The 26,159-nt window shown below is 48.3% G+C and overlaps 1 protein-coding gene across 2 annotated transcripts in view; it reads left to right on the top strand.

Moving 5' to 3' along the window:
• The window catches only part of wipf2a (WAS/WASL interacting protein family, member 2a), a 26,792-nt gene extending 944 nt beyond the window's left edge, over window positions 1-25,848 (top strand). The window contains exons 2-8 of one of the 2 annotated variants that reach the window (XM_038304852.1): window positions 11,551-11,690; window positions 11,963-12,095; window positions 15,291-15,425; window positions 15,534-16,190; window positions 16,635-16,877; window positions 18,179-18,280; window positions 23,905-25,848. In XM_038304852.1, the coding sequence (XP_038160780.1) occupies window positions 11,634-11,690; window positions 11,963-12,095; window positions 15,291-15,425; window positions 15,534-16,190; window positions 16,635-16,877; window positions 18,179-18,280; window positions 23,905-23,945 (1,368 nt within the window). In that variant the 5' untranslated portion in view covers window positions 11,551-11,633 and the 3' untranslated portion in view covers window positions 23,946-25,848. The remainder of the gene's footprint in view (window positions 1-11,550; window positions 11,691-11,962; window positions 12,096-15,290; window positions 15,426-15,533; window positions 16,191-16,634; window positions 16,878-18,178; window positions 18,281-23,904) is intronic. The other variant, XM_038304853.1, reaches the window with a different exon arrangement.
• The last annotated feature ends 311 nt before the right edge of the window (window positions 25,849-26,159 follow it).

Below are 26,159 nucleotides of genomic sequence, written 5' to 3' on the forward strand. Positions count from 1 at the left end.
TAAAAGCTGAAGTTGAGGAATCTGATCCGACAGTTTCTGCCTGCTTTAACCATGATGTAACCCTGCAGCCCGGTTTTATTTCCTCGACCACAGAGGAATCCTACTTCCTCCCCTGTGCATCCATCCAGTATCACTCAGGTGGTGTGAGGAGCAATTATTTACTTTAATGAATAAGATAACATGCCTAAACGTTAGGTTGTTTGTTTCCATATATCGTGTCCAGTTTCTGCCTTTATGTAACTTGATAAATGCAGCTAATCCCTAACCTATATTGCGGCCCCAATTAGGGACGTCCTTTGATCAGAGCAAGGGAAGCTTGAATCACCGTTTTTTCCAGTTACTGAATTTATTTGACTCCTTATCTGTTTTGTTGCCCTGCTCTGTGGTTTTTAGTGAGCTGTGCCTCACTATAGGGATTTCCTTCTTGTTATTCTTGAGTCTTATTCAGAAGTAATCAGGAACCAGAGAGTAGAGACTTTGGGAAGGGAGGAAGCAGGTCTCCATCCCTAAAGGGTATTCAATGAAGAGCCCATCTGGGAGGGGGTTAAACTCTTAAACCCCAGTGCTGTGCTTTTCCATCTCCACCTCTCCTCAGACTGACTACATAACTTGACTGGTGAGATTCCTTTGGCGGCTCTCTGTAGAAACCCCATGGCTAGGCTCAGAGCGAGCCAGTGAGGGAGGGAGGGGCCACAGGCCGCCTGCATGATCCAGTAGTCGGCCTGGATGCTAAACTGGTTTGGGGAGATCCAGTGACCTCACACACATTGTGTTATTACTCTGCAAAATAGTTTTGATTGCTAAATGGAGATATTTAGAGCAGCATGCACAGAATGGCTGCTGGTTAATGTAGAGCCTGTAAACCACTGAGTGCTAACGGTGCTCACATTAGGGAGTTTTATGCTGTTTCTGTTCAGTCAGTGATAAATGGCTTCGGTTAATCCAACCTTAGGTAGAAACATTGATTTCTACTGAGGTCAGTCATGTTTGGTTAAACAAGTCCTCAGAGCTGCCCCTCACGCTCCTCAGAGCTGCCCCTCACGCTCCTCAGAGCTGCCCCTCACGCTCCTCAGAGCTGCCCCTCCCGCTCCTCAGAGCTGCCCCTCACGCTCCTCAGAGCTGCCCCTCACGCTCCTCAGAGCTGCTCCTCCCGCTCCTCAGAGCTGCCCCTCACGCTCCTCAGAGCTGCCCCTCACGCTCCTCAGAGCTGCCCCTCACGCTCCTCAGAGCTGCCCCTCCCGCTCCTCAGAGCTGCCCCTCCCGCTCCTCAGAGCTGCTCCTCACGCTCCTCAGAGCTGCCCCTCACGCTCCTCAGAGCTGCCCCTCACGCTCCTCAGAGCTGCCCCTCACGCTCCTCAGAGCTGCCCCTCACGCTCCTCAGAGCTGCCCCTCACGCTCCTCAGAGCTGCTCCTCAGAGCTGCTCCTCACGCTCCTCAGAGCTGCTCCTCAGAGCTGGTCCTCACGCTCCTCAGAGCTGGTCCTCACGCTCCTCAGAGCTGCCCCTCACGCTCCTCAGAGCTGCCCCTCACGCTCCTCAGAGCTGCCCCTCACGCTCCTCAGAGCTGCCCCTCACGCTCCTCAGAGCTGCTCCTCAGAGCTGCCCCTCATGCTCCTCAGAGCTGCTCCTCAGAGCTGCCCCTCATGCTCCTCAGAGCTGCTCCTCATGCTCCTCAGAGCTGCTCCTCAGAGCTGCCCCTCACGCTCCTCAGAGCTGCTCCTCAGAGCTGCCCCTCACGCTCCTCAGAGCTGCCCCTCACGCTCCTCAGAGCTGCTCCTCACGCTCCTCAGAGCTGCTCCTCACGCTCCTCAGAGCTGCTCCTCAGAGCTGCCCCTCATGCTCCTCAGAGCTGCTCCTCACGCTCCTCAGAGCTGCTCCTCAGAGCTGCCCCTCATGCTCCTCAGAGCTGCTCCTCAGAGCTGCCCCTCACGCTCCTCAGAGCTGCCCCTCACGCTCCTCAGAGCTGCCCCTCACGCTCCTCAGAGCTGCCCCTCAGAGCTGCTCCTCACGCTCCTCAGAGCTGCTCCTCAGAGCTGCTCCTCACGCTCCTCAGAGCTGCTCCTCAGAGCTGCCCCTCATGCTCCTCAGAGCTGCTCCTCACGCTCCTCAGAGCTGCTCCTCAGAGCTGCCCCTCACGCTCCTCAGAGCTGCCCCTCACGCTCCTCAGAGCTGCCCCTCACGCTCCTCAGAGCTGCCCCTCACGCTCCTCAGAGCTGCCCCTCACGCTCCTCAGAGCTGCCCCTCACGCTCCTCAGAGCTGCCCCTCACGCTCCTCAGAGCTGCCCCTCACGCTCCTCAGAGCTGCCCCTCACGCTCCTCAGAGCTGCCCCTCACGCTCCTCAGAGCTGCTCCTCACGCTCCTCAGAGCTGCTCCTCAGAGCTGCCCCTCATGCTCCTCAGAGCTGCTCCTCATGCTCCTCAGAGCTGCTCCTCAGAGCTGCCCCTCACGCTCCTCAGAGCTGCTCCTCAGAGCTGCCCCTCACGCTCCTCAGAGCTGCTCCTCACGCTCCTCAGAGCTGCTCCTCACGCTCCTCAGAGCTGCTCCTCAGAGCTGCTCCTCACGCTCCTCAGAGCTGCTCCTCAGAGCTGCCCCTCACGCTCCTCAGAGCTGCTCCTCAGAGCTGCTCCTCAGAGCTGCTCCTCAGAGCTGCTCCTCAGTGCTGCTCCTCACGCTCCTCAGAGCTGCTCCTCAGAGCTGCTCCTCACGCTCCTCAGAGCTGCCCCTCACGCTCCTCAGAGCTGCTCCTCAGAGCTGCTCCTCAGAGCTGCTCCTCACGCTCCTCAGAGCTGCCCCTCACGCTCCTCAGAGCTGCTCCTCAGAGCTGCTCCTCAGAGCTGCCCCTCACGCTCCTCAGAGCTGCCCCTCACGCTCCTCAGAGCTGCCCCTCACGCTCCTCAGAGCTGCCCCTCCCGCTCCTCAGAGCTGCCCCTCACGCTCCTCAGAGCTGCTCCTCACGCTCCTCAGAGCTGCCCCTCACGCTCCTCAGAGCTGCCCCTCACGCTCCTCAAAGCTGCCCCTCCCGCTCCTCAGAGCTGCCCCTCCCGCTCCTCAGAGCTGCCCCTCCCGCTCCTCAGAGCTGCTCCTCACGCTCCTCAGAGCTGCCCCTCACGCTCCTCAGAGCTGCTCCTCAGAGCTGCCCCTCCCGCTCCTCAGAGCTGCCCCTCACGCTCCTCAGAGCTGCCCCTCACGCTCCTCAGAGCTGCTCCTCACGCTCCTCAGAGCTGCTCCTCAGAGCTGCTCCTCAGAGCTGCCCCTCATGCTCCTCAGAGCTGCTCCTCACGCTCCTCAGAGCTGCTCCTCAGAGCTGCCCCTCACGCTCCTCAGAGCTGCTCCTCAGAGCTGCCCCTCACGCTCCTCAGAGCTGCTCCTCAGAGCTGCTCCTCACGCTCCTCAGAGCTGCTCCTCACGCTCCTCAGAGCTGCTCCTCAGAGCTGCCCCTCACGCTCCTCAGAGCTGCCCCTCACGCTCCTCAGAGCTGCCCCTCACGCTCCTCAGAGCTGCTCCTCACGCTCCTCAGAGCTGCTCCTCAGAGCTGCTCCTCAGAGCTGCTCCTCAGAGCTGCTCCTCAGAGCTGCTCCTCACGCTCCTCAGAGCTGCTCCTCAGAGCTGCCCCTCACGCTCCTCAGAGCTGCTCCTCAGAGCTGCTCCTCACGCTCCTCAGAGCTGCTCCTCAGAGCTGCCCCTCACGCTCCTCAGAGCTGCTCCTCACGCTCCTCAGAGCTGCTCCTCAGAGCTGCTCCTCAGAGCTGCTCCTCAGAGCTGCTCCTCACGCTCCTCAGAGCTGCTCCTCAGAGCTGCCCCTCACGCTCCTCAGAGCTGCTCCTCACGCTCCTCAGAGCTGCCCCTCACGCTCCTCAGAGCTGCTCCTCACGCTCCTCAGAGCTGCCCCTCACGCTCCTCAGAGCTGCCCCTCACGCTCCTCAGAGCTGCCCCTCCCGCTCCTCAGAGCTGCCCCTCACGCTCCTCAGAGCTGCTCCTCACGCTCCTCAGAGCTGCCCCTCCCGCTCCTCAGAGCTGCCCCTCACGCTCCTCAGAGCTGCTCCTCACGCTCCTCAGAGCTGCCCCTCCCGCTCCTCAGAGCTGCCCCTCCCGCTCCTCAGAGCTGCCCCTCCCGCTCCTCAGAGCTGCTCCTCAGAGCTGCCCCTCCCGCTCCTCAGAGCTGCCCCTCACGCTCCTCAGAGCTGCCCCTCCCGCTCCTCAGAGCTGCCCCTCACGCTCCTCAGAGCTGCTCCTCACGCTCCTCAGAGCTGCTCCTCACGCTCCTCAGAGCTGCCCCTCACGCTCCTCAGAGCTGCCCCTCACGCTCCTCAGAGCTGCCCCTCACGCTCCTCAGAGCTGCTCCTCACGCTCCTCAGAGCTGCTCCTCACGCTCCTCAGAGCTGCTCCTCACGCTCCTCACGCTCCTCCTCACGCTCCTCAGAGCTGCCCCTCACGCTCCTCCTCACGCTCCTCAGAGCTGCTCCTCACGCTCCTCAGAGCTGCTCCTCAGAGCTGCTCCTCACGCTCCTCCTCACGCTCCTCAGAGCTGCTCCTCACGCTCCTCAGAGCTGCTCCTCACGCTCCTCACGCTCCTCCTCACGCTCCTCAGAGCTGCCCCTCACGCTCCTCCTCACGCTCCTCAGAGCTGCTCCTCACGCTCCTCAGAGCTGCTCCTCAGAGCTGCCCCTCACGCTCCTCCTCACGCTCCTCAGAGCTGCCCCTCACGCTCCTCAGAGCTGCTCCTCAGAGCTGCTCCTCACGCTCCTCAGAGCTGCCCCTCACGCTCCTCAGAGCTGCCCCTCACGCTCCTCAGAGCTGCCCCTCACGCTCCTCAGAGCTGCCCCTCACGCTCCTCAGAGCTGCTCCTCACGCTCCTCAGAGCTGCCCCTCACGCTCCTCAGAGCTGCTCCTCACGCTCCTCAGAGCTGCCCCTCACGCTCCTCAGAGCTGCCCCTCACGCTCCTCAGAGCTGCCCTCGCTCCTCAGAGCTGCTCCTCAGCGCTCCTCACGCTCCTCAGAGCTGCCCCTCACGCTCCTCAGAGCTGCCCCTCACGCTCCTCAGAGCTGCCCCTCCCGCTCCTCAGAGCTGCCCCTCACGCTCCTCAGAGCTGCCCCTCACGCTCCTCAGAGCTGCCCCTCACGCTCCTCAGAGCTGCCCCTCACGCTCCTCAGAGCTGCCCCCTCACGCTCCTCAGAGCTGCCCCTCACGCTCCTCAGAGCTGCTCCTCAGAGCTGCTCCTCACGCTCCTCAGAGCTGCTCCTCAGAGCTGCCCCCCAGGCCCTACGCTCCTCAGAGCTGCCCCTCACGCTCCTCAGAGCTGCTCCTCAGAGCTGCTCCTCACGCTCCTCAGAGCTGCCCCTCACGCTCCTCAGAGCTGCCCCCTCACGCTCCTCAGAGCTGCCCCTCACGCTCCTCAGAGCTGCCCCTCACGCTCCTCAGAGCTGCCCTCCGCTCCTCACGCTCCTCAGAGCTGCTCCTCACGCTCCTCAGAGCTGCCCCTCACGCTCCTCAGAGCTGCTCCTCACGCTCCTCAGAGCTGCTCCTCAGAGCTGCTCCTCACGCTCCTCAGAGCTGCTCCTCAGAGCTGCCCCTCACGCTCCTCAGAGCTGCTCCTCACGCTCCTCAGAGCTGCCCCTCACGCTCCTCAGAGCTGCCCCTCACGCTCCTCAGAGCTGCTCCTCACGCTCCTCAGAGCTGCCCCTCCCGCTCCTCAGAGCTGCTCCTCACGCTCCTCAGAGCTGCCCCTCACGCTCCTCAGAGCTGCTCCTCAGAGCTGCCCCTCACGCTCCTCAGAGCTGCTCCTCACGCTCCTCAGAGCTGCCCCTCACGCTCCTCAGAGCTGCCCCTCACGCTCCTCAGAGCTGCCCCTCACGCTCCTCAGAGCTGCCCCTCACGCTCCTCAGAGCTGCTCCTCAGAGCTGCTCCTCAGAGCTGCCCCTCACGCTCCTCAGAGCTGCCCCTCACGCTCCTCAGAGCTGCCCCTCACGCTCCTCAGAGCTGCTCCTCACGCTCCTCAGAGCTGCCCCTCACGCTCCTCAGAGCTGCTCCTCACGCTCCTCAGAGCTGCCCCTCACGCTCCTCAGAGCTGCCCCTCACGCTCCTCAGAGCTGCTCCTCAGAGCTGCTCCTCACGCTCCTCCTCACGCTCCTCAGAGCTGCCCCTCACGCTCCTCAGAGCTGCTCCTCAGAGCTGCTCCTCACGCTCCTCAGAGCTGCCCCTCACGCTCCTCAGAGCTGCCCCTCACGCTCCTCAGAGCTGCCCCTCACGCTCCTCAGAGCTGCCCCTCACGCTCCTCAGAGCTGCCCCTCACGCTCCTCAGAGCTGCCCCTCACGCTCCTCAGAGCTGCTCCTCACGCTCCTCAGAGCTGCTCCTCAGAGCTGCTCCTCACGCTCCTCAGAGCTGCTCCTCAGAGCTGCTCCTCAGAGCTGCCCCATCACGCTCCTCAGAGCTGCTCCTCACGCTCCTCAGAGCTGCTCCTCACGCTCCTCAGAGCTGCCCCCTCACGCTCCTCAGAGCTGCCCCCTCACGCTCCTCAGAGCTGCCCCCTCACGCTCCTCAGAGCTGCCCCCTCACGCTCCTCAGAGCTGCCCCCTCACGCTCCTCAGAGCTGCTCCTCACGCTCCTCAGAGCTGCCCCTCACGCTCCTCAGAGCTGCTCCTCACGCTCCTCAGAGCTGCCCCCTCACGCTCCTCAGAGCTGCTCCTCAGAGCTGCCCCCTCACGCTCCTCAGAGCTGCTCCTCACGCTCCTCAGAGCTGCTCCTCAGAGCTGCTCCTCACGCTCCTCAGAGCTGCTCCTCAGAGCTGCCCCCTCACGCTCCTCAGAGCTGCTCCTCAGAGCTGCCCCCTCACGCTCCTCAGAGCTGCTCCTCAGAGCTGCTCCTCACGCTCCTCAGAGCTGCCCCTCACGCTCCTCATATCTGCTCCTCATGCTCCTCTGTTATAAACCCAGGAGTGTTTGTTTGGGAGTCTCTAAAAATATTGATCAGAGGATTTTTTTTTTCTTTTGTTGATGCTGAGACCCAAACCTGCATCCAAAGCTACGACTTTCCCACTCGCCATACCCACACAATTCTCCACAACAACTGATTTTTTTCTACTACACCCGGCTATGCTCTTCTTCTTCTTGTTTACTACTGGTGGTTGGCTTTGGTCGCAGTACCGCCACCTTCTGCTCTGGAGTGAACACGCTTCGCCTATGAGAAAAAGGAGCTGCGCATTAATCGAACGCAACACAGGCGAACTGAACCGAGACAGTCGAACCGAACGGTTCGGACGGTTTTCATAAACCATTCCATCCCTTATATATGCATATATATATATATGCATATATATATATGCATATATATATATATATGCATATATATATATATATATATATATATATATATATATACATTTATTAGGGGTGTAAATCACATCCATCATGGCGATTCCATTCAGTATCGATTTCCTGACCCAACGATTCGATTATTTTCGATACTCAAGAATACACCACGATACGATTCGATTAATCGGTTTATTTATTTTATTATATTTTTTTACACCTTACAGGCTAAACAAAGTTTCAAGTTTGAAATAAATCAGTGAAAGCTGTAATATCGTTATGCATTTTTTTTTTTAGAAACAACAGCAAATAAGTAGTAGCTTTGCCTCGTCTGTTCCTGTTTGGCTGTGACGTCATCCTGGAAAGAAACATCAGCTGTGCTGCCTCCATCAACACCCTTGTTTATAGATGTTAGAGATCGGCCTGTTTTCCAGTGTGGTCCTGTTTCTCTGACCGTGACTGAGTGGATGTGCTCTCTTCGTCCTCTGTCATGGGAGCTGCCTTGGAGCTCGTCTGCCTGGCTGTGTGTTTCCTGGACGGGGCCGCCTTTTACAGTTGCTTTTTCTATCTCTGCTTCTGTCTCCTTGAACCCCAGTTGGCCTCGGCAGATGGCCGCTCACACTGAGCCTGGTTCTGCTGGAGGTTTCTTCCTGTTAAAAGGGAGTTTTTTCTCTCCACTGTCTCTACAAGCATGCTTAGTGTGAGGGATTGTATTTGAGTCAAAGAGTCAATGCAATCAATTGGTTTTCCTTAGATAGAAAACTTTGTTTCAATTTGACTGTATGATCTGGTTGAACTGTAAAGTGCCTTGAGATGACATGTGTTGTGAATTTGGCGCTTTCTAAATAAACTGAATTGAATTGAAGTAGAAAACTTGCATCAAAAAATAATGCACAAATACTGCAGGAAATCAGTGCAATGAGTGCAATTCAATACCTCGGCTCCAGACGTCCCCGCCCTGTTGAGAAACACTCCGCTGCACTTCTCCTGAATTGTAGCTGACCGCAGACAGGAGGCCAGCTTGGTTTGCTTTTATGACAGAAATTGCAGAAAACAACTCGTGAAGTTTGACCCGCTAGAAGAGCGAGGTGCGCGAGAACGCTGGGAGCCTTTTTCCACCTGGATCTCCTCTCTTTTTGGCCCTCATGTCCCTCCGTCGTCTGACTAAACTCGCCCCCACCGCCTCACCGCCTCGGCCGTATCTAGACCCACAGTGTGTAGCTCAGACCACGCTTCAATATTGAGCCTAATTTAAAAATGTCTGTGTCAAGCTTACTGCAACACACTGCTCTAAGAGTATAACCAGGAAGCGCGGCAGGAGGGCAAAATAGGTTTAGCGCCACCGAAGCACGGGAGGGAGAATTACACCCAGGAGCAAATGGATAAAAACAGACCGGAGGAAAAAAAACAAACATGAATCGATTATCTTGCGGATGTGTCGGTGCATCGGATCGTCGGCTGTTGGATCGATGCATCGATACAAAACAATTATTATTTACACCCCTAATATATATATATATATTCAGAATATTTGTCCATACCGAATCAACATCCAATGTAGAATATTATTCTTTTTTTGGAACCTCAAAAAAAACTGCCACCCGCCCCACCCACTCTCTCCATGTAGCAACACATGTAGTAATATTACATTCAGCATTTTCCATATTTTTGAAAGTCCAGAATTAAGAGAACAGGATACAACAAAAATATCAGAATAATGGAAACAAGACAGTAAAGATCAATACTGATCAGTGTCTCAGGTCTAATCTGGTTAGGATGGAGTCTTTTTTTCTGATGTAGTGGTTCAGTGTCATTGGCTCGGCCTTTATATAACAGGGCATGTCGTTTTCAGCTGCTTCCACCTCATTTGGTAGTCACACAGACATTTGAATATGGCATTTTCATTTATTTTTGTGATGCTTTACATGATGCACCACTGTTACAGCCACAGTTTAGGATTGATTTAATGTCTGGGTTTATATACATGGTGGCAGCAGGGTTAGCATAAGTGTTCAACCTGAGGGAACTGTCTGCTTTCCATCTCGGAGACGTCTGGCTCCTGCTGTGAGGTTCTGAGAGGTGGCTGTAGGCAGGCTGAGGAACGAGGCGTTGTTTGGCGGTATGGAAAACAGAGCTAACAGTGACAGAGAGGGCCTCATTATCCTGGTTCTTGGTAATCATTGGTAAACATGAAGGAAGAGAACCAGGAAGTGATGCAGCGTTTTCAGAGAGACAAAAAAACTATGGATATCAGATGGAGGGAGCTTTAATAAATTGACTTAAATTCATTTCCAGGTATCGATGCAGTACATGACCAAAAATGTAAATATTGTCCAGCTGATGGATCGGTCTCTCTCTAGAACCAGAGGCAGACCTTAAGGCGAATCGCTGAGCAGATCAATACGTCTTTTTCTCTGATTTTCAGCCTGTAATGTTTGAAGGGAGGAGATGGCATCAGACCGTGAACTTCTACATGGCTGCTTAGGTTAAACCCTCATCCTGTAAAACGCAGCTCGCACGGATTCTCCTCACATGTATACATGGGGGATTTAGGTCTGCTGAATATTAGATTTTCTGCTGCTTTTTCCAGCTCTTTTAAAATGTTAATGATGGAGATTATATCCCATCATAAACCATACAGAAATTTCTTTGTTTCTAAATATTTTCCCTCTTTATAAATATCAAAGAGGGAAAATCAATATTAAAGATATAATAATGTTTTTTCTATTCTAGTTCTCCTCCTTTATAAATCCTGTTATTAGAGGTGAACCTTTAACCCGTCCAAATACTGAAACGGTTTAATTTCCCGTCATGGGGACAATAAACGTTACCTTATCAACATATTAACAGGAGTATAAAAGGTTTATGTGCAGCTTTCCTCCACTTTGAAGGATGTGGATCAGCCAATCAGCTCTCTCCATGTCCTCCATCTTCTCAGCTTCAGATCTTCTTCGTCTCACTAAAACTTTATTAATGAGGTAAAATCAGAAGTAATAATGTTTTAAATACTAAGAGCTTCTCTGGTCTTCAGTTGTCATGTTTATTTCCACACGACTGCTGTTGACCCAACCCAGCTGCTGCTGTTAGACATTTGGTTTAAGACGACTAAAACTCTGAACATTCCAGAGGATTTAGACCTTTATCATTCTGTGGCATTAATAACCAGTGGATGTAACCTAATGCTGGCTAACAAGTGGAGATGGTGTGAATTAGACAGTCATAGACGTCTCTGCTGAGCCTCCATAATTTTAATCTCTCCAGCACATTTAAAAAGGGTTCAGTTAGACTGATCTGCTGCAGTGCAGTGAACTCTGTCCTATTGAGGAAACCAGTTTTCCTTCTGCTGATTGGTAAGCGGCCGTCAGACATCAGGTTATGACCGCAAGGATAAAAACGAGGCGCCCAAATTGTTGAAGAAAACATCCATCTCAGCTTCACGCCTTCAGCAGCGGGATGGAAACAATATCTGATTATTGTCAGAAAAATCAAGGATGAACATTTCTTCAGTTTGTGATGCTTCAGTTTCCTGTTCTCGGTTTTTCGCTGAGTGTTTTTTATCCTGCTGCTCTACTCCTTTCTGCTCCTCCGTGTGGAGCTTTCAGATGTTCTCCACATCCTGATGCCATTTTGATCCAACCCTGAAGGTGGGGTCTGTCAGAAAGCAGGTTCTGAAACCAACAAGTATCCAACATCTGAAGGGACATAAATCACCTTCTGCTCCCTCTTCTGACGCTCAGTTTGGACTTTAGTGATTGTTTACTATACCTCAGCTGAACCAGGTTATAATGAAGGCTCCATCTGGACCATCTGATCAATCACCTGCTGCTCAGAGAAAGAAAAAGCAACTTTCTCTGTCCTCCAGCAGTCTAAGCCTATAGCAGCATAACTATAGAGATAGCTCAGGATAACCTGAGCCACTCTAACTATAAGCTTTATCAAAAACCTAAGGTTTAAGCCTAGCCTTAAAAGTAGACAGGGTGTCTGCCTCATGGGCTGTTAGGAATGGATGATTGTCCCGGTAGGATCACATGTTTTTAAAATACCAAACATGATGCCTCAATGCAGGAAGTAGCTTTTATGTGATTGGCTGGCTGCCCGTCATGTTAGCGGGTATTTGCTGGCTTAACAAAGCGGCGAGGACGTACCTCAGTGTGAACAGTGATCAGATGATCAGACAGCTTTTCCACTGAGAAGTTTCAGGCTTCAGGAAGTTTTTCACATTTTTGAATCTTTCTTTTTGTCAGGGAGTCGCTGCATGCCATCACTCAGAAGACAGGAACGCTGTTGACCTTTAACCTCCACAGAGAGCTTCCAGTAGAGGGACAGGATGCCGATTCCTCCGCCCCCTCCGCCTGGACCCCCACCACCCCCCACTTTTAACCAGGTGAGTGGATCTGATTACTGGAGGCTAACAGCCTGGTTTTATGGCGGCTGGAGCTGGAACGACCTGCTGGTTGATCATTAAACCAGTCAGAGCTGTTCCTCTAACATGCTGTCATTAGTTCTCTATGGGGAATAAAAACAGGAAGGCCGCGCTGACCCCTGTGTTTGATCATCATGATGGTGTAAAGATCAGGGCTTTCTGCTTTAGCTCAGGTTCCTCTGCAGCCAGTCCAGCCTGAGGGAACATTAGTGACGGTTTTTCCTCTTCTCCAGGCCAACACCACTCCTCCTAAGCTGAACTCATCTGAGGTCAAAGGCCGGGGAGCCCTGCTGTCAGACATCTGCAAAGGGGCCAAACTCAAGAAGGTCACTGAGGTCAATGACCGGAGCGCTCCCATCATAGACAGTGAGTGGCTTCCTGTATTTATGCCATTTATTGCTCAACAATGGTTCATTTACTCCTGATGTTCAAACGTCTCCACAAACTCTGAACTCAAATAAACATTTAGCTTCGTTCAGTCAGTCACATGTCTGCTGATCATCATCTACAACTTCCTGCTCCTTTTAAACCTCCGCTTCCCTGAACCGCTGCTATTTTCACACCTATAAAATAATTGACCTTAGAGCAGCTGAACCAGGAAAAGCAAACCCAGTAAACTGCTTTCACTTTTGGTAATCCCCACACACACACACACACCTAATCAGGTTGTGTTTTGTGTCCATCTGATAAAATGACACCTTCTGTTGTTTGTTGCTAAAAGTCTTATTTGATTTTAAACCGAGACAAGAATCACCATCAGTGTTTAGTTTATGGCTGAAACAATCAGATTAATCGATTATTTAAATAATTACCCAATTTAGTTATCAATTAAACGTTAACTAGAGTATAGAGACTGTAAAACATGTCTTTAACTGACATTGACCCACTTAGAGCAGCAATTATAGCAAGATTGTAAAAAAATATGCAACGTTTTGCTTTTAAGATAAAAAAAGTTTTTGTCTGTCAATCTGCTCTATCCAGAACTCCTCAAGTGGAAAAGTTTTAGATTCAAATAGTTAAATTTCTTAAAAAACCTTAGTTAAGGAAACCTTTGGCTGTCGATTATGAATCGAAAAAATTATCTGCAGATTAATTAATTAGTAAAATAATCATTAGTTGCAGCCCTAGTTTAGCTCTAACATAAATGAGCTAATTGAACAGGGTTCTAAATGCAGCCCTCTGTGTGTTTGTTAAAAACAAAACGTAAAAGGCAGAAAACTTTAAAATTGAAGATTTTGTTGGTTCTTATGATAACTGGTAACTTTCAGGCCCAGATATTTAAACTGCCTCATGCTGCATATCACTGACTAATTTACCTCATAAAACATCTCAGATATTTCCTTTTAGTCTGTATAATTAAATATACACTTTATTTATTGTTTCGACTTCATGTCTGAAATTTTCTTTATTTCTGGAAATGCTCATATTGGCTCTTTATAGCAGAGCGATAATCAGCATCTTGTCTGTATCGTTGTATAAGGAGCTGTAATAAAACAAAGGATCCTTTTGTTGCCTGCTGGCAGTGGAAGCTTCAAACCTAAAAAACATCAAGGAAATAAATCTACAGCTTTAAAACAAAGCATGTGTAATAGAAGAGTTCACCTAACGTGGCCGTGCTCCGTCCACTGAGGTTAGGGTCCTCTGAAGCTGCAGCTTGTTTAGGATGACTGTTCAGAGATGCCATGACGATGTCCTAACAACAATCCCCTGTGACTGTGTCCGATCAACCGCCCTAATCCCTACATAGGGAACTATATAGTGATTAGGCTGTTTTAGATGAGTCTATGAACGTCTAGTGCAGGGTTAACAAATAGAAAATCAGCGATTCCAAATAAAGAAAATCATCAACCAGTAAAGGTTTGAAGACATTTTAATTATAATCTGTTACTTTAAACAGAATTTAACACTGAAATTAAATGACGTTTTTATGCAGCCATCTTATACACTGAATTTTTAAAGAAAAAAAAAGTATTTCCATTTTAAAATCTGAAGTGTTTTTTGAAGCAGAGAACAGTCATTCATGTATTTTATAAAACACCTCAACTGACCGTTCTAAAGCACATATCAAGTAGCTCATTTTGAGACTGGATCCATATTTATTGTTGATTCTGTTCATGGTGGAGAATCCTGCTTCACAGCAGCAGGTTGAGCCAAACATGCTCTAAATGTGCAGGGTCCGCTCCCGTCCGGCCAGGTCAAGATCCGCTATTGCAATCGCACCAAGTAGGAAAAAAAATGTAGAGAAGATCCGGTTTGTCAAATTAAAATGTAGTAACAATAGATCAGTAAATACAAATTAGAGCTTAGTTCTTAAATATTTCAAAAAAACTAACATAGTTTATTTAAAAGATTGGATGCAAACTACTTGTTCTTGAACAGACCAGGAAGCAGATTTCTCATCTCCATCAGAAACTGAACATATGCTGGATGCTGGAGGGGATTTTTTTAATATGTCATATTAAATTAAACATTCTTTTTCACATGTTTTGCTCCTACGAATTTAATAATATCGCTCATGAGAAATTAGACACTGTCATCGGACAACATGTAGTAATTTATAAATGTTTTAAATCAGGTTGGGTCTGGATTAGCCAGCAGGTGGATCTGGATCCAGACTCCGGTCTGCTAATCCGTGACCTCTGATCTAGTGGATGAAAAAGTAGTGGACTCAAAATAATGGTCACGAGACCAGCAGATGTATCCCAGAATGCTTTGTGAGAGCTCTCCTCGCAAAGAATCATGGGATTTGTTTGGACAGCGGCCAAAAAATAACAAAGATGGGAGGGGAGGCAGAGTCACATGACCAACAGAGCATAAAGCAGTGATCATCTGTCTGAACGGTCAATTAACCAAGTTCACTATTAAGTCAACTATATAGTCCCCGCTCTATATAGTGATTGAGGGATTTAGGGGTTAGGGCAGACGTTCAGACACAGCCTGTGTCTCACCTAGCCGCCGCTGGCTAACGGTGATGAGCTTCTGAGCATCTGACCTGTGCGATGAGCTTCACAAGCAGCTGCTACTGGAGTTGGAAAATTGTAACTTTAGCGTAGTTTAGGAGCTGCTTTACTTCCCTGAACTCTTTAATGACCAAAACTTCCTGGTCCTCTCAGTCTGTGATCACCTCTGCTGATTAGGCACCATTTTTCTCCACATCTTAAAGCTGCTTTGATTTAGGACTAGCTGACTGGTTGACTCTTTAACAGAGCCGTTCCACCATAAACATGCTCTGATCTGCCTCTTCTTAAAATCTCTTCAGCATCACAGAACCAAAGGAGTTCCTGTAGATGAGAAAAAGCTTCCTTTGCTCCACATTCGGTGCTCTGAGCCAAACGCTCTCTGTCCTGCAGAGTGGAATCAGCCATAAAGCTGCAGGATATGCAGACGGCATACTAAACAAACGCTCCGGATAGTTCCAGACTGAATGCATCCTTAGACGACTGCTTGAGCTCCGTCCAATCAGAACCTCCTCCTCCTAAATACATTTGAGCTCTGACTGACAGACGGTGTAATCAGTCTGAAGAGACGGATCTGCTTTAACATGTCTGTTCTTTTTACCAGAGAATGCAGGAGGAGGAGGAGGTGGAGGAGGAGGAGGAGGTGGAGGGAGCCATGGAGGAGGTTATGGAGGTGGAGGTCCAGTTGGAATGGGGGGGCTTTTTGCAGGAGGCGTGCCAAAGCTGCGTCCAGTTGGAGGTAAACCTGAGAGATTTCTGCTCATGTTCATCTTTGTTTATAAATGAAGCTGCTTCCTCAGCCTTCCTTTCATTGGTTCATGTCTTCTTCTTCTTCTTCATCCTGCAGACGGTACAGTTGGACGATCTGCCCTCCGGCCCCCGGGGTCCCGGCCTGCGGCCCCCCGCCCCCCCGGCGGTCGCTCCAGCTCTCCGTCTTCGGCCCCCAAGCCGCCTCCACCGGAGCCTCAGCGCTCCCACCGCCCCTCTCTGCCAGACATCACCCGCCCCCCCAGCAGCAGCAGCAGCAGTCCTCCCATTGGTGGGATGAAGCACAGCAGCTCTGCACCGCCCCCCCCTCCACCCTTCAACAAAGGGGGCCGGGGTAACGCCCCCCACACCCCAAACCACAAAGTGTCCTCCTCCTCCTCCTCCTCAACGTCTTACAGCAGAGATAAATCCCTCCCCCCCACGCCCGGCAGAGGCCCCTCCTCTAACGCCAACTCCAAGGCCAGTCAGTCTTCCAGCAAACCGCCGAGCGGCGGCTCCTCCAATCCGCCACCTCCTCCGCCATACAGGCCCCATAACGGCTCCTCTCAGGTAGACGGGGGAGGGGCCCCGGAGCTTCCTCAGAGAAAAAACTCCTTACGCAATAAGCACAGATCAGGAAGCGGCGGCCCAGGTCGCAGCCAGGCACCGCCACCGCCCCCCCCTGCTCCGGCTCCAGCTCAGCAGTCGGCCAGCAGACCCCCACCGCCTGCCAGGGAACCGCCTGGACGCAAAGCAGGTAACAGCAGCTTCTCCTCCCTCCCAGCAGAGCTCCATCCGCCTCAATTCTAGCTTCACCTCTTTTAAAGTTCCTATAAAATCTATAAGGAACGATTTGCTCTCTGATTATTGACAGATTAATCTAAAGAATTATGGATTAGAGTGATAACCGTTGGTAGCAGCCATGTTTCCCTCAAGCTCCTTGGTCCCAGAAGTGACCAATAAAATGCAAAATAAACTGTTTCCTGGACTCTAAAGTAAACCTCCTCATGTTGTTTGCTGACGGCTCCATAAATCTGCGATCTGCTGTGTTTTATGCTCCTCACATGATGCTAGGCTGCTCCTCTCGGCCTCCTTCCTGCCTTTTGTTGCTAAGCAACCAGCAGGTTGGCTCCTGGCCTGATTTATTTAGAACTGTGACTCCTGACTGTTTCCTGACCAAAGCTTCCTCCTCTCATCACAGGGTCCCAGTTTCCTCCTCCCAGTTCTCGTAACGGTGGCCGAGACGCTCCTCCTCCTCCACCTCCTTACCGTGGGCACGGTTCAGGGGGCTCAGACCCCCCCGGCCGCATGAAGCCTCCTCCTCCACCCTCTTCTTCCTCCATCTCGTCCTCCTTATCCTCCCGGACCCCAGCCGGACCTCCTCCGCCTCCTCCACCTGTGCGTAACGGTCACTCCATGGGTTCCTCCTCCAGATCCATCATGGGTGAGTAGGACCACCTCCTCCTTCACAGTTCTGACGCGTCTTTAACTGTTCATTGAATCTGGAAGCTTCTCTGCTGAATCTAGAAGTTTCCTTTGAATTTCTAGATCTACCAGAGAAAACCCCGTTTAGAAACGTTTCCAGGAATACGCTGAAACCAGCTGGTGTTTTAGGGCGAAGCATGTCGTCCTCCATCCAACAGACACGTTAAAGGCAGGTTTTTAAAGCTCTGAACCAATCAGAGATCAGCTCCTGTTCCAGATTTGGAGCTGGATTTATTCTTATCATGCGGCTGATTCTTCTCTGGAATAGATGAGATTATTAACTGCTTTGTCTGTGATCTAGATGGGATGAAGCTGACCGCCTTTAGCAGGCGTGGATAGTCAAATAAATGCAAACCAGGCTTTTTGTGTCCTGCTGTTCTGGATAAATTCACTGGAGCAGCAGTTCTTAGAGAACTAAATCTGTTCTTGCTGTTTTATCTGTACATGTAATTTTGATAGTTGGGAAAACATATCCTCATATTTATTGATAGTGTATCGTGACCCAAGAATTGTGACAAGTAGTGTATCACAAAACCCATGCCAATACTCAGCCCTATTACCCGCCACATATCTGAATTAATAATCATTTAAACAACTATTTTGATTAATTTCAGACGGAACTATTCACATACTTGGATTATATTAAACTGAACTTCCAATATCAAACACTGTTTGGCGCCATTTCCCTTTTTCCTCTGATCACGGAGCAGCCGGCTTGCTTGGACCAATCATGTGATATCCAAGGATAGATAGGATACAGCAGACCCATCCTTCAGAACGGGCAAAAAGGAGGCCGCATAACAAGGAGTCTTTGAATCCGAACAGACCGCGGCGCCGCGCTATGATCTAATCGACCTACGAATCTGGCCTTTGGAGGACGCAGCCTCTGAATTTGAACTCAGTGATGCTCTTTACTTCCAGGCCAGTTCAAACGCTCACTCTGGCCAAATGTGGTCCATTTAGAGCCATGCTGGTTTCCATTGGATGCTGGAGCCTCTTCCCTATATCAGACTGAAGGCCTTTCTGTCTCAGAGGGTTCTGGGTTCAGACGCTGCTGTCAGCTGCCTTCATCGTCTCCCTTTATTTGTCCACCAGCCTCGGGGCTGTAGGGAGGGTTTACTCAGTCTGACCAGAGGATCAAATGATCAGAATGAATCTCCGGTCGATGTGTGAACGTCAAAATAAAGACCTTATTTTTGTTGTTTCCTAACCAGCTTCAGCTTTCTAACCCGATCCCTTGTTTTTCTTTTCTCTCCTCAGATGACTTTGAGTCAAAGTTCCACTTCCACCCCATAGAAGATCTTCCTCCTCCTGAGGACTACAGGCCCTTCAACAAGGTTTATCCCAGCAAATCTGACAGGGGTGGGTCTGCGCTCATTCACACTCTGCTTCTTCCAGTTTATATCGATTGCGCTCACATGGAGCTCAGTGCTGAGGGCTAACAATCCGGTCTTTAAGATGGGGTGAAGAGATAATTAATGAGAGAAACTTTCTTTTTTTTCCCAGCGAGGACTGAACAGTTTTATTAACGAATGGCAAAACGTTTATTTCACCATAGCGCACCATAGACCAGTGAGTCACAGCGGGACATTGCTGTCTTCAATCAGAAGCTAGAGAGAGCGTGTTCTTGGTTTTATTAATGAATAATCATTATGACTGAGATGAGTAGCATTGCTCTAAGCAGCTCAGTGGGATCTGAGTGGCTTAAAAACAAATCTAAAGTCTAAATGGACGGGTTTGGATAAGAAAACAATTCAGCTTCTGTCAGGAAGACAGACATAGTTAAAGTAAAACACGTTCTCTTTGAGGGAAATGCAGAATAAAATCACAAGAGAAAACAGTCACTTTACCCTCATCTGGAGTCACACAGAGCGCATAAAGCAGACTGAGACATAAACAGTTAATTAAACATTTCAATAAACAGAATATTGGACCTATAACAGGAGTTTAGACAGACAGAAAAAGGATAAAGAGAAGTAGCGATCCTCATTGAGCCTAAAATAAAAGAGCAAAACGGAGGGACAGAGCAGGAAAGCACAGATTATATTTCTCTCCCCTCTCTATGAAAAACCTCACAGATCTCTGAGAATCTCCTCTCTGCCTCAGCCAGTAGCCATCCTGTTAAATCCGTCCCTCAGCCTTTAATGCTGCCTTTTCCTTTTCTTTACACCTCGTTCCCTTTATGTTTTTAACTAAATCAAACCCTGGTATAAGGAGCAGGTTGGTAATGAACTCAGGCTTTGCTTCGCAATCCCACTTCTTGTTTCTTTGTGTTTCTTTGTTTTTATAAAACCTTTTCAAAATCAGACCCGGTGTTCTGTCAGATCAGCATACCCATAGTCAATAGCAGTGTATCCATTTAGTTTTGTATGAAAAGTACACTTTAAAGTACCTCAAAGGGCGTGTATACCTTTAGTCATGCATGTGGCAATTTGACCTTAAAACACATGCCTATTGAGGTAGTTTAAAATGTACTTTTCATAAAAAACAGGACTAGCATACACGTATACAAATCTGATGTCTTGCTCATGCGTATTGACTATGAGTATGTTGGAGTGATGGGGTATGCTGATCTGACAGAACACTGGTCAATGCAGGATATTGTTTCAATCCGTGCGGCACTGGGATAGAAGTGGAAAAATAAGCACAGATGGGGATCTGCTGTCACTGAGTAGGAAATTTATAGATGCATTTTTCAGTGTAAAGTCTGTATTGTACGTCCACAGCAGTTCAGTTAATGCAGGTTATTCTCCTGATTATCAGCAACAGATTGCTAGCAAGGCTGCAGTAGAATCTATGAATATGTTTAGATGCTGATGTCAGCTGATGTCATCGGGCTCCGTCTGGTTTAGAAGCTGAATCGAGTCACTAAAGGGCTGGTTATCCTCCCGGAGCAGTGAGTCACAGTTAAATTGTTGCAGATATTTTTGATTAATGCCTAATTTTGAAGCGTGGTCTGCCCTGCTATTCCACGCCACAATGCAAGAGGGACAATCACCAACTAGCTGTTGTTGTCAGTTTGACGAGCTTGTTCGCCGTCTACAATCCCTCATCCAACGCTGGACGACACACAGTTCACCTGTGAGTGTTCCCCAAAGACTGGAGCTGCGTGTTTTGGCTTCGGGTGCAAACCAACAGACCGTCGCAGAGCTACAAATAAGCGTACTGCTCAGTGTCTGGGATGTGTCCGAGGTGTGCCAGGCGTTGTGGGCGGAGCTACAGCCAGAGTTTCTGCCGTTAGGAACCGTATCTACATTAAGTACAGCACAAAGACCTGGTTTCTGAGCATAAACCAGCCGTTAGACCTTATCTACTCAGTGGTTAAAACAGGTTGTTTTAGCACCTGCCACCATCTGTAGAGGTTCAGTCACCATCATCCCCATCTTGATTTTTACCGTCTGATGAGGCGTCAGGCTCAGAAAGAAGCAGCAGCCCCTGCATCACCTGTTCCTCCTCTGGACTTGAAATAACCTCACCTGACAGAGATTCATTAATTCAATTCAGTTTATTTATATAGCGCCAAATTCACAACACATGTCATCTCAAGGCACTTTACAGTTCAACCAGATCATCCAGTCAAATTGATACAAAGTTTTCTATCTAAGGAAAACCAGTTGATTGCATCGACTCATTGACTCTTCAGCAATCCCTCACACTAAGCATGCTTGTAGCGACAGTGGAGAGGAAAAACTCCCTTTTAACAGGAAGAAACCTCCAGCAGAACCAGGCTCAGTGTGAGCGGCCATCTGCCGAGGCTGACTGGGGTTCAAGGAGACAGAAGCAGAGATACAGAAAGCAGCTGTAAAAGGCGGCCCCGTCCAGGAAACACACAGCCAGGCAGACGAGCTCCAAGGCAGCTCCCATGCCAGAGGACGAAGAGAGCACATCCACTCAGTCACGGTCAGAGAAACAGGACCACACTGGAAAACAGGCCGATCTCCAACATCTATTAACAAGGGTGTTGATAGAAGCAGCACAGCTGATGTTTTTTCCAGGATGACGTCACAGCCAAACAGTAACAGACGAGGCAAAGCTACTCTGAGGAAAAGCAGAGAGAGCAGAAGGTTAGAGATTGAACTAACAGCTTCTGCAGAATAGGAGAACAGAGAGAGAATGAAGCAGAATGATGAAATGGGGGTCCCTATGTCCTCCAAAAGTCTAAGCCTATAGCAGCATAACTATAGAGATAGCTCAGGATAACCTGAGCCACCCTAACTATAAGCTTTATCAAAAATGAAAGTTTTAAGCCTAGCCTTAAAAGTAGACAGGGTGTCTGCCTCACAGACTAAAACTGGTAGTTGGTTCCACAGTGTTTGCTATCGCTAGCCATTTCAATGTGTAGATCCGCCATGTTGGCGAGCCAATGTATCAGAGAGACGTCACACTTCCAGGTTCAGTAAGGCAAAAACAAACGGAACCAGAAAAGGTTTTAATTTTACTCATTAGTATCTAAATATCTAAAGAGTGTAGTGATTGTGATTAATGACAGGGGAGCACTTTCAATAAAAACTTTCATCACATCTTTGAGTTAAAGTCAGTTTATAAATGAGTGAATTTTCCAGGAACTAAACCTCAGCAGGGATTCTTCTGAAAATCTATAATCTTCTGAAAATGTGTCAGATTCCATTATAACCAGTTCAAACCAGTCTGTTAGCTCTAATGGAGCCACTTTAGGTTGGTGAAAATGGTTTCAAATAATAAGCAGAAACGGTTTGGCTTCAGCTCCTTTGTTTTCCCTCCAGCATGCCTATAAATAAAGACCCTGCTAGATTATTATGCTACAGGGATTAACTATTAAACCTGGTGGGAGGAACATGCAATGATTAAAGCAGGTTTTCTGCACTTTAAATAAGATTATTATGCGTTATTCACTGAAAATAAGATGATGGTTGCCTTCTCTATTTTAAAAACAAATCATTTTATTCCATTGGCATTTTTTTTACTTCCCAGCTCAAAATAAGGAAAAATAGACTTATTTAAAGAAAACTTTATCTGATGCACTTTGATCTGATTTCTTTAAGCCTGATAGTTTTTTTAAGCTTGAATAAAAGATAATTTGGTGAAACTTCTTGGAATTCTAACAAATATTTTCTTAAAAGAAGAAGTTTTACAAAGTTCAACTGTCTGGCTTCACTGGGTAATTTATTGCTGCTAATTAAATTTTTTATCTAGATATTCATAACAACAAATATTAAATCCAATAGTTATTGTTAATATTCTATTATTAATGTCTATTGTTGCTCAGTATATCAATCTATTGGCTCAGATCTCAGGCTGGAAGACTTTGATCTAAAAACTGTCTTTTGGAAAAAGTGTCCATCTGACAAATTGTTTTTCTCTTGTTTTGAGCATGTTTGAAAATTTCCCAATGGAATAAGCTAATTTATGTTAAGAAATAAGTAAAGAAACTCAAGGATTATATTCCAAGTGCATAATATATTTTTAAGGCAATTTAAAAGGCATTACTCATCAACTCAATTCAGTTTATTTCTATAGCGCCAATTCTCAACATGTCATCTCAAGGCACTTTACACTTCACCACATCATCCAGTCAGATTGATTCAAAGTTTTATATCTAAGGAAAAGCAGCTGATTGCATCGACTCATTGACTCTCAGCAATCCCTCACACTAAGCATGCTTGTAGCGACATGGAGAGGAAAAACTCCCTTTGAACAGGAAGAAACCTCCAGCAGAACCAGGGTCAGTGTGAGCGGCCATCTGCTGAGGCCCACTGGGGTTTAAGGAGACAGAAGCAGACATAGAAAAAGCAGCTGTAAAAGGCGGCCCCGTCCAGGAAACACACAGCCAGGCAGACGAGCTCCAAGGCAGCTCCCATGCCAGAGGATGAAGAGAGCACATCCAGTTAGTCACAGTCAGAGAAACAGGACTACACTGAAAAACAGGCCAAGCTCCAACATCTATAAACAAAGGTGTTGATGGTAGCAGCACAGCTGATATTTCTCTCCAGGATGGAATCACAACCAAACAGGAACAGACCAGATGAAGCTACTATGAGAACGAGAGCAGAACGTTGGTTAACATTACTACTGTTATGAGATCATCTTATTTACCAGCTCAGACTTTGACCATTTATAGGTCAAATTAGCGTTTTTGATCACTTGCATACCCCTTACAAAGCCCCCCCGTCCCTCAGTGAGGTCTAGAATCACTAGATCTATATCCAGTCATTCAGCAAAGATGCTGCTACATGGCTGTACATCCTATTGTGGCTTTTGACTAATTACATGAACCCTTGAATGATAAATTACCTACTGGAAGTTGAGTTGACGGGGGGGTTAACAAGTCAAGAAAAAAAGGTAAAAAGCTAATTGAAATATAGTAAATATAGTTAATAACCGTAGTTAACAGTAATATTTAGGTTTATAAAATAAAAAATGTTAGTGCCAGTTTCAGCATTAGTGCCTCTAAGGTTATGTTGGACTGAAAAAAAAAGATGTTTCTTTCACTCGGTTTTCATGAATTTCTTCTAGAAACACTTTTGTTATTTTTCTTAATATATTTGGGAAGTTGGCGTTTCTTATTATTACATTGACTTTAATTTTTACCACCAAAATATCCACATTTTTTTAATGTTCCAAGGGTAATAAGGTTTGGTCCTGGATTCCAGTAACACGTTTGGTTTGAAAGTTAAATTGTTCACTGAGTGCTCCAGAAAGAGTTTAACCATTTGACCTTATTTTTTGTTCAGTTTCTGCAGTGAACTAATCGCAGGGAAGTGTGGAGTTTATGTACATTAAAACGTTTATGTTTTAAAGCTGCTGAATAAACCTCTGTCCCTCCTCTTCCATTATTTAAAAAGGCTCAACCATTCAACCCCAGTTTTCACCTGGTGCGCAGCAGATAGACCTCCTCTTTGCAGCGGCAGCCATGTCAGCCTAACCAGTTTCTCAAGGTTAATCATTTCAGTGCTGTGGTTTAACCTGCGGTAACCCCCCCTCCCCTCTGTGCTCTCTGATCCCTGCAGCGGTGAGAGGAGCTCCACCAGCGCCGCCAGTGGGCAGATGAACGGCCTCAGCTCAGGACTGGAACTGTCGGGACACAATGAGCCATTAGGGAGCGGCGGAGATGCATTCAGTCTTAAAAACACACAACGTAACGCTAACGCAGCCGGAAGCACAGCGGAGAACACAGAGGAAGGGTCAGCCGCTGCTGCTGGCCGTCTCCATGACAACCAAACCTGCTCCCTGTGCTTCCCTGCTGCTGAAGTTCCACATATCAGGACCAAACTCTCAATCAGTCGCAATATCTGCTCTCATTTTTTTTTTTCTACGTGGCGTCTGTTATAATTGTCTGTTTTTAGTAATGAGGGGATTTCTTTCTTTCTTTTTTTGGTGTCAGATTTACTGTGTTTAGGGAAACAAATGGACTCTAAATGGAAACGATGTCAGAATGAGTTTCAGTTAAAGCCGCCGATGATTCGTTTGGATTTAGCCTTTGTGCAGCGTATCCGTTCCAGTGGTGCCAAGCCGGCGGCTCTGCTATCGTTTATAGATTTTCTCTGCGTGCCAAAAGCTTTCGGCGTCGTTTTGGTTTCTATGCAGCCTCCGCTTGTTGAATGTTTGCTAACGGATGGCGGATGGAGAGCTGAGGAAGCTAGGCTCGGTTTATGTTTTTACAGCTAGAGAAAGAACGCTCTCCTGGTTTTGGTTCTTCTTTGTTTCCTTCTTTCTGAACGTTCGTGTTTCCACCTTCAGGCGGTTTTTGCACGTCACTCTAACCGCCACGCCGACACTGTGCATGATGCTGACATTTATGCACTTTAGACGTTAGGATCCCTCCTCCTCCAATCACAGAACAAGAATCTATGGGATTTCCCACCAAGGCTGAACAGAGCTCTATAGATGTATAGAGTCTAGAACTCTAAAGCACTTTATCTTCACAGATCCCAGACGTGTATCTCTGTCTTTTTGGCCGTTAATAAGCCGGCTGCCGGGATTCCAGCTGCTGCTCTAATCAGGCTTTCTAAACACCAGCTGAGGATGTTTATAAGCTCAGTCTGAAGCCCTCCTGCTGTTTCTGCCTCCAGAAGCTTACTTTTCTGGCAGTAGAAACAGAACTGGTTCCATTGGAGATTGAAACTGGTTTTGGTGGGAAGTCCCCTTAGCTGCAGGTTTTGGAGGATCTGACAAAGACCCGTTTGTCGTTTGTATGGGAAATCTTTCAGGAAGTAAATCTAGAAGCTATTGGTCCTTTGTTTCCGTTCCCTGCTGGCGCCTCGGAGACACTGTGGTTTTTTTTCTATGCATTTTGTGATGGGTAGGAACGCTAGCGGCTAACAGGTTGAACACTAAGTGCCAGGAAACGGATAGCTGGATGTTTTTAATGATCTGCTAAAGTTCACTTTAAGACACTAATGAAAGCAGGATGGAGGTTAGCCGCTTCCTCCTGCTGCTCGATGCCTTAACGCCAGGCCAACTTCTTCTTCTTTGGTACTTTTTCTATGACGTTTGTCTTTTCGGGTGATGGCCAGAAACAAAATAAGAAACTATTTGAAAATGCAATAAATATTGTATATTTACACTAATGGTAATCCTAATTACTGCTTTATTTTTGTGCTGTAAGGAGTGTGTTGTATAGGAAAGAGTGGCGGTGTTGTAGCAGCTCTCCGTTTGTTAGGGGCGGCCGGTAAACGCCTGGATGCATGAGAGATTTTTACCGCCCAGTTATTTTGGGTGTTTGATTCCTGCAGATCCATCAGGATGATAATTCAGTGAAGAATGGTGATCGTTATCAGACCTGCACTTTCACTACTGGACGTCAGTCACCTCCACCCAGTGATCGGTCACATGTTTCACTGAACAGCCTGCGCTGGACACTTGTTAATCAATCATACATGTCTCTCTCTTTTTTTTTTTTATCATCTGAAGAAAGTTTAATAAAATACATTCCTGTTGGGGGATAAAGGGGATCAGACTCATTGTCTCCTGATTTCTCTGCTTGGTTTAATCTCCTCTGTATCCTGATTAAATGTATTCATTTTATCAAAGACGTTCGCTCTAAGAAGAAAGGGGACACTATTCAAAGGGACACACGGATAAAGAGAAATGATAAAACATTTTAAAATAAAATGGCTTAAATAGAAACCCAAAGAAGGAGGTGGAGAATAAAGATAAGATGAACATGATTTAAATGGTCAATTATAATACTGTTTTAGTTTTTAGCTACGGTGGATCAAGCAGGATGGTGTTGAAGATAGGCTCTATGTTTACACCTTGAAGA

The sequence above is a fragment of the Cyprinodon tularosa genome, unplaced genomic scaffold (assembly GCF_016077235.1).
Source record: "Cyprinodon tularosa strain WSP-4 unplaced genomic scaffold, ASM1607723v1 ctg544, whole genome shotgun sequence".
Classification (NCBI taxonomy): domain Eukaryota; kingdom Metazoa; phylum Chordata; class Actinopteri; order Cyprinodontiformes; family Cyprinodontidae; genus Cyprinodon; species Cyprinodon tularosa.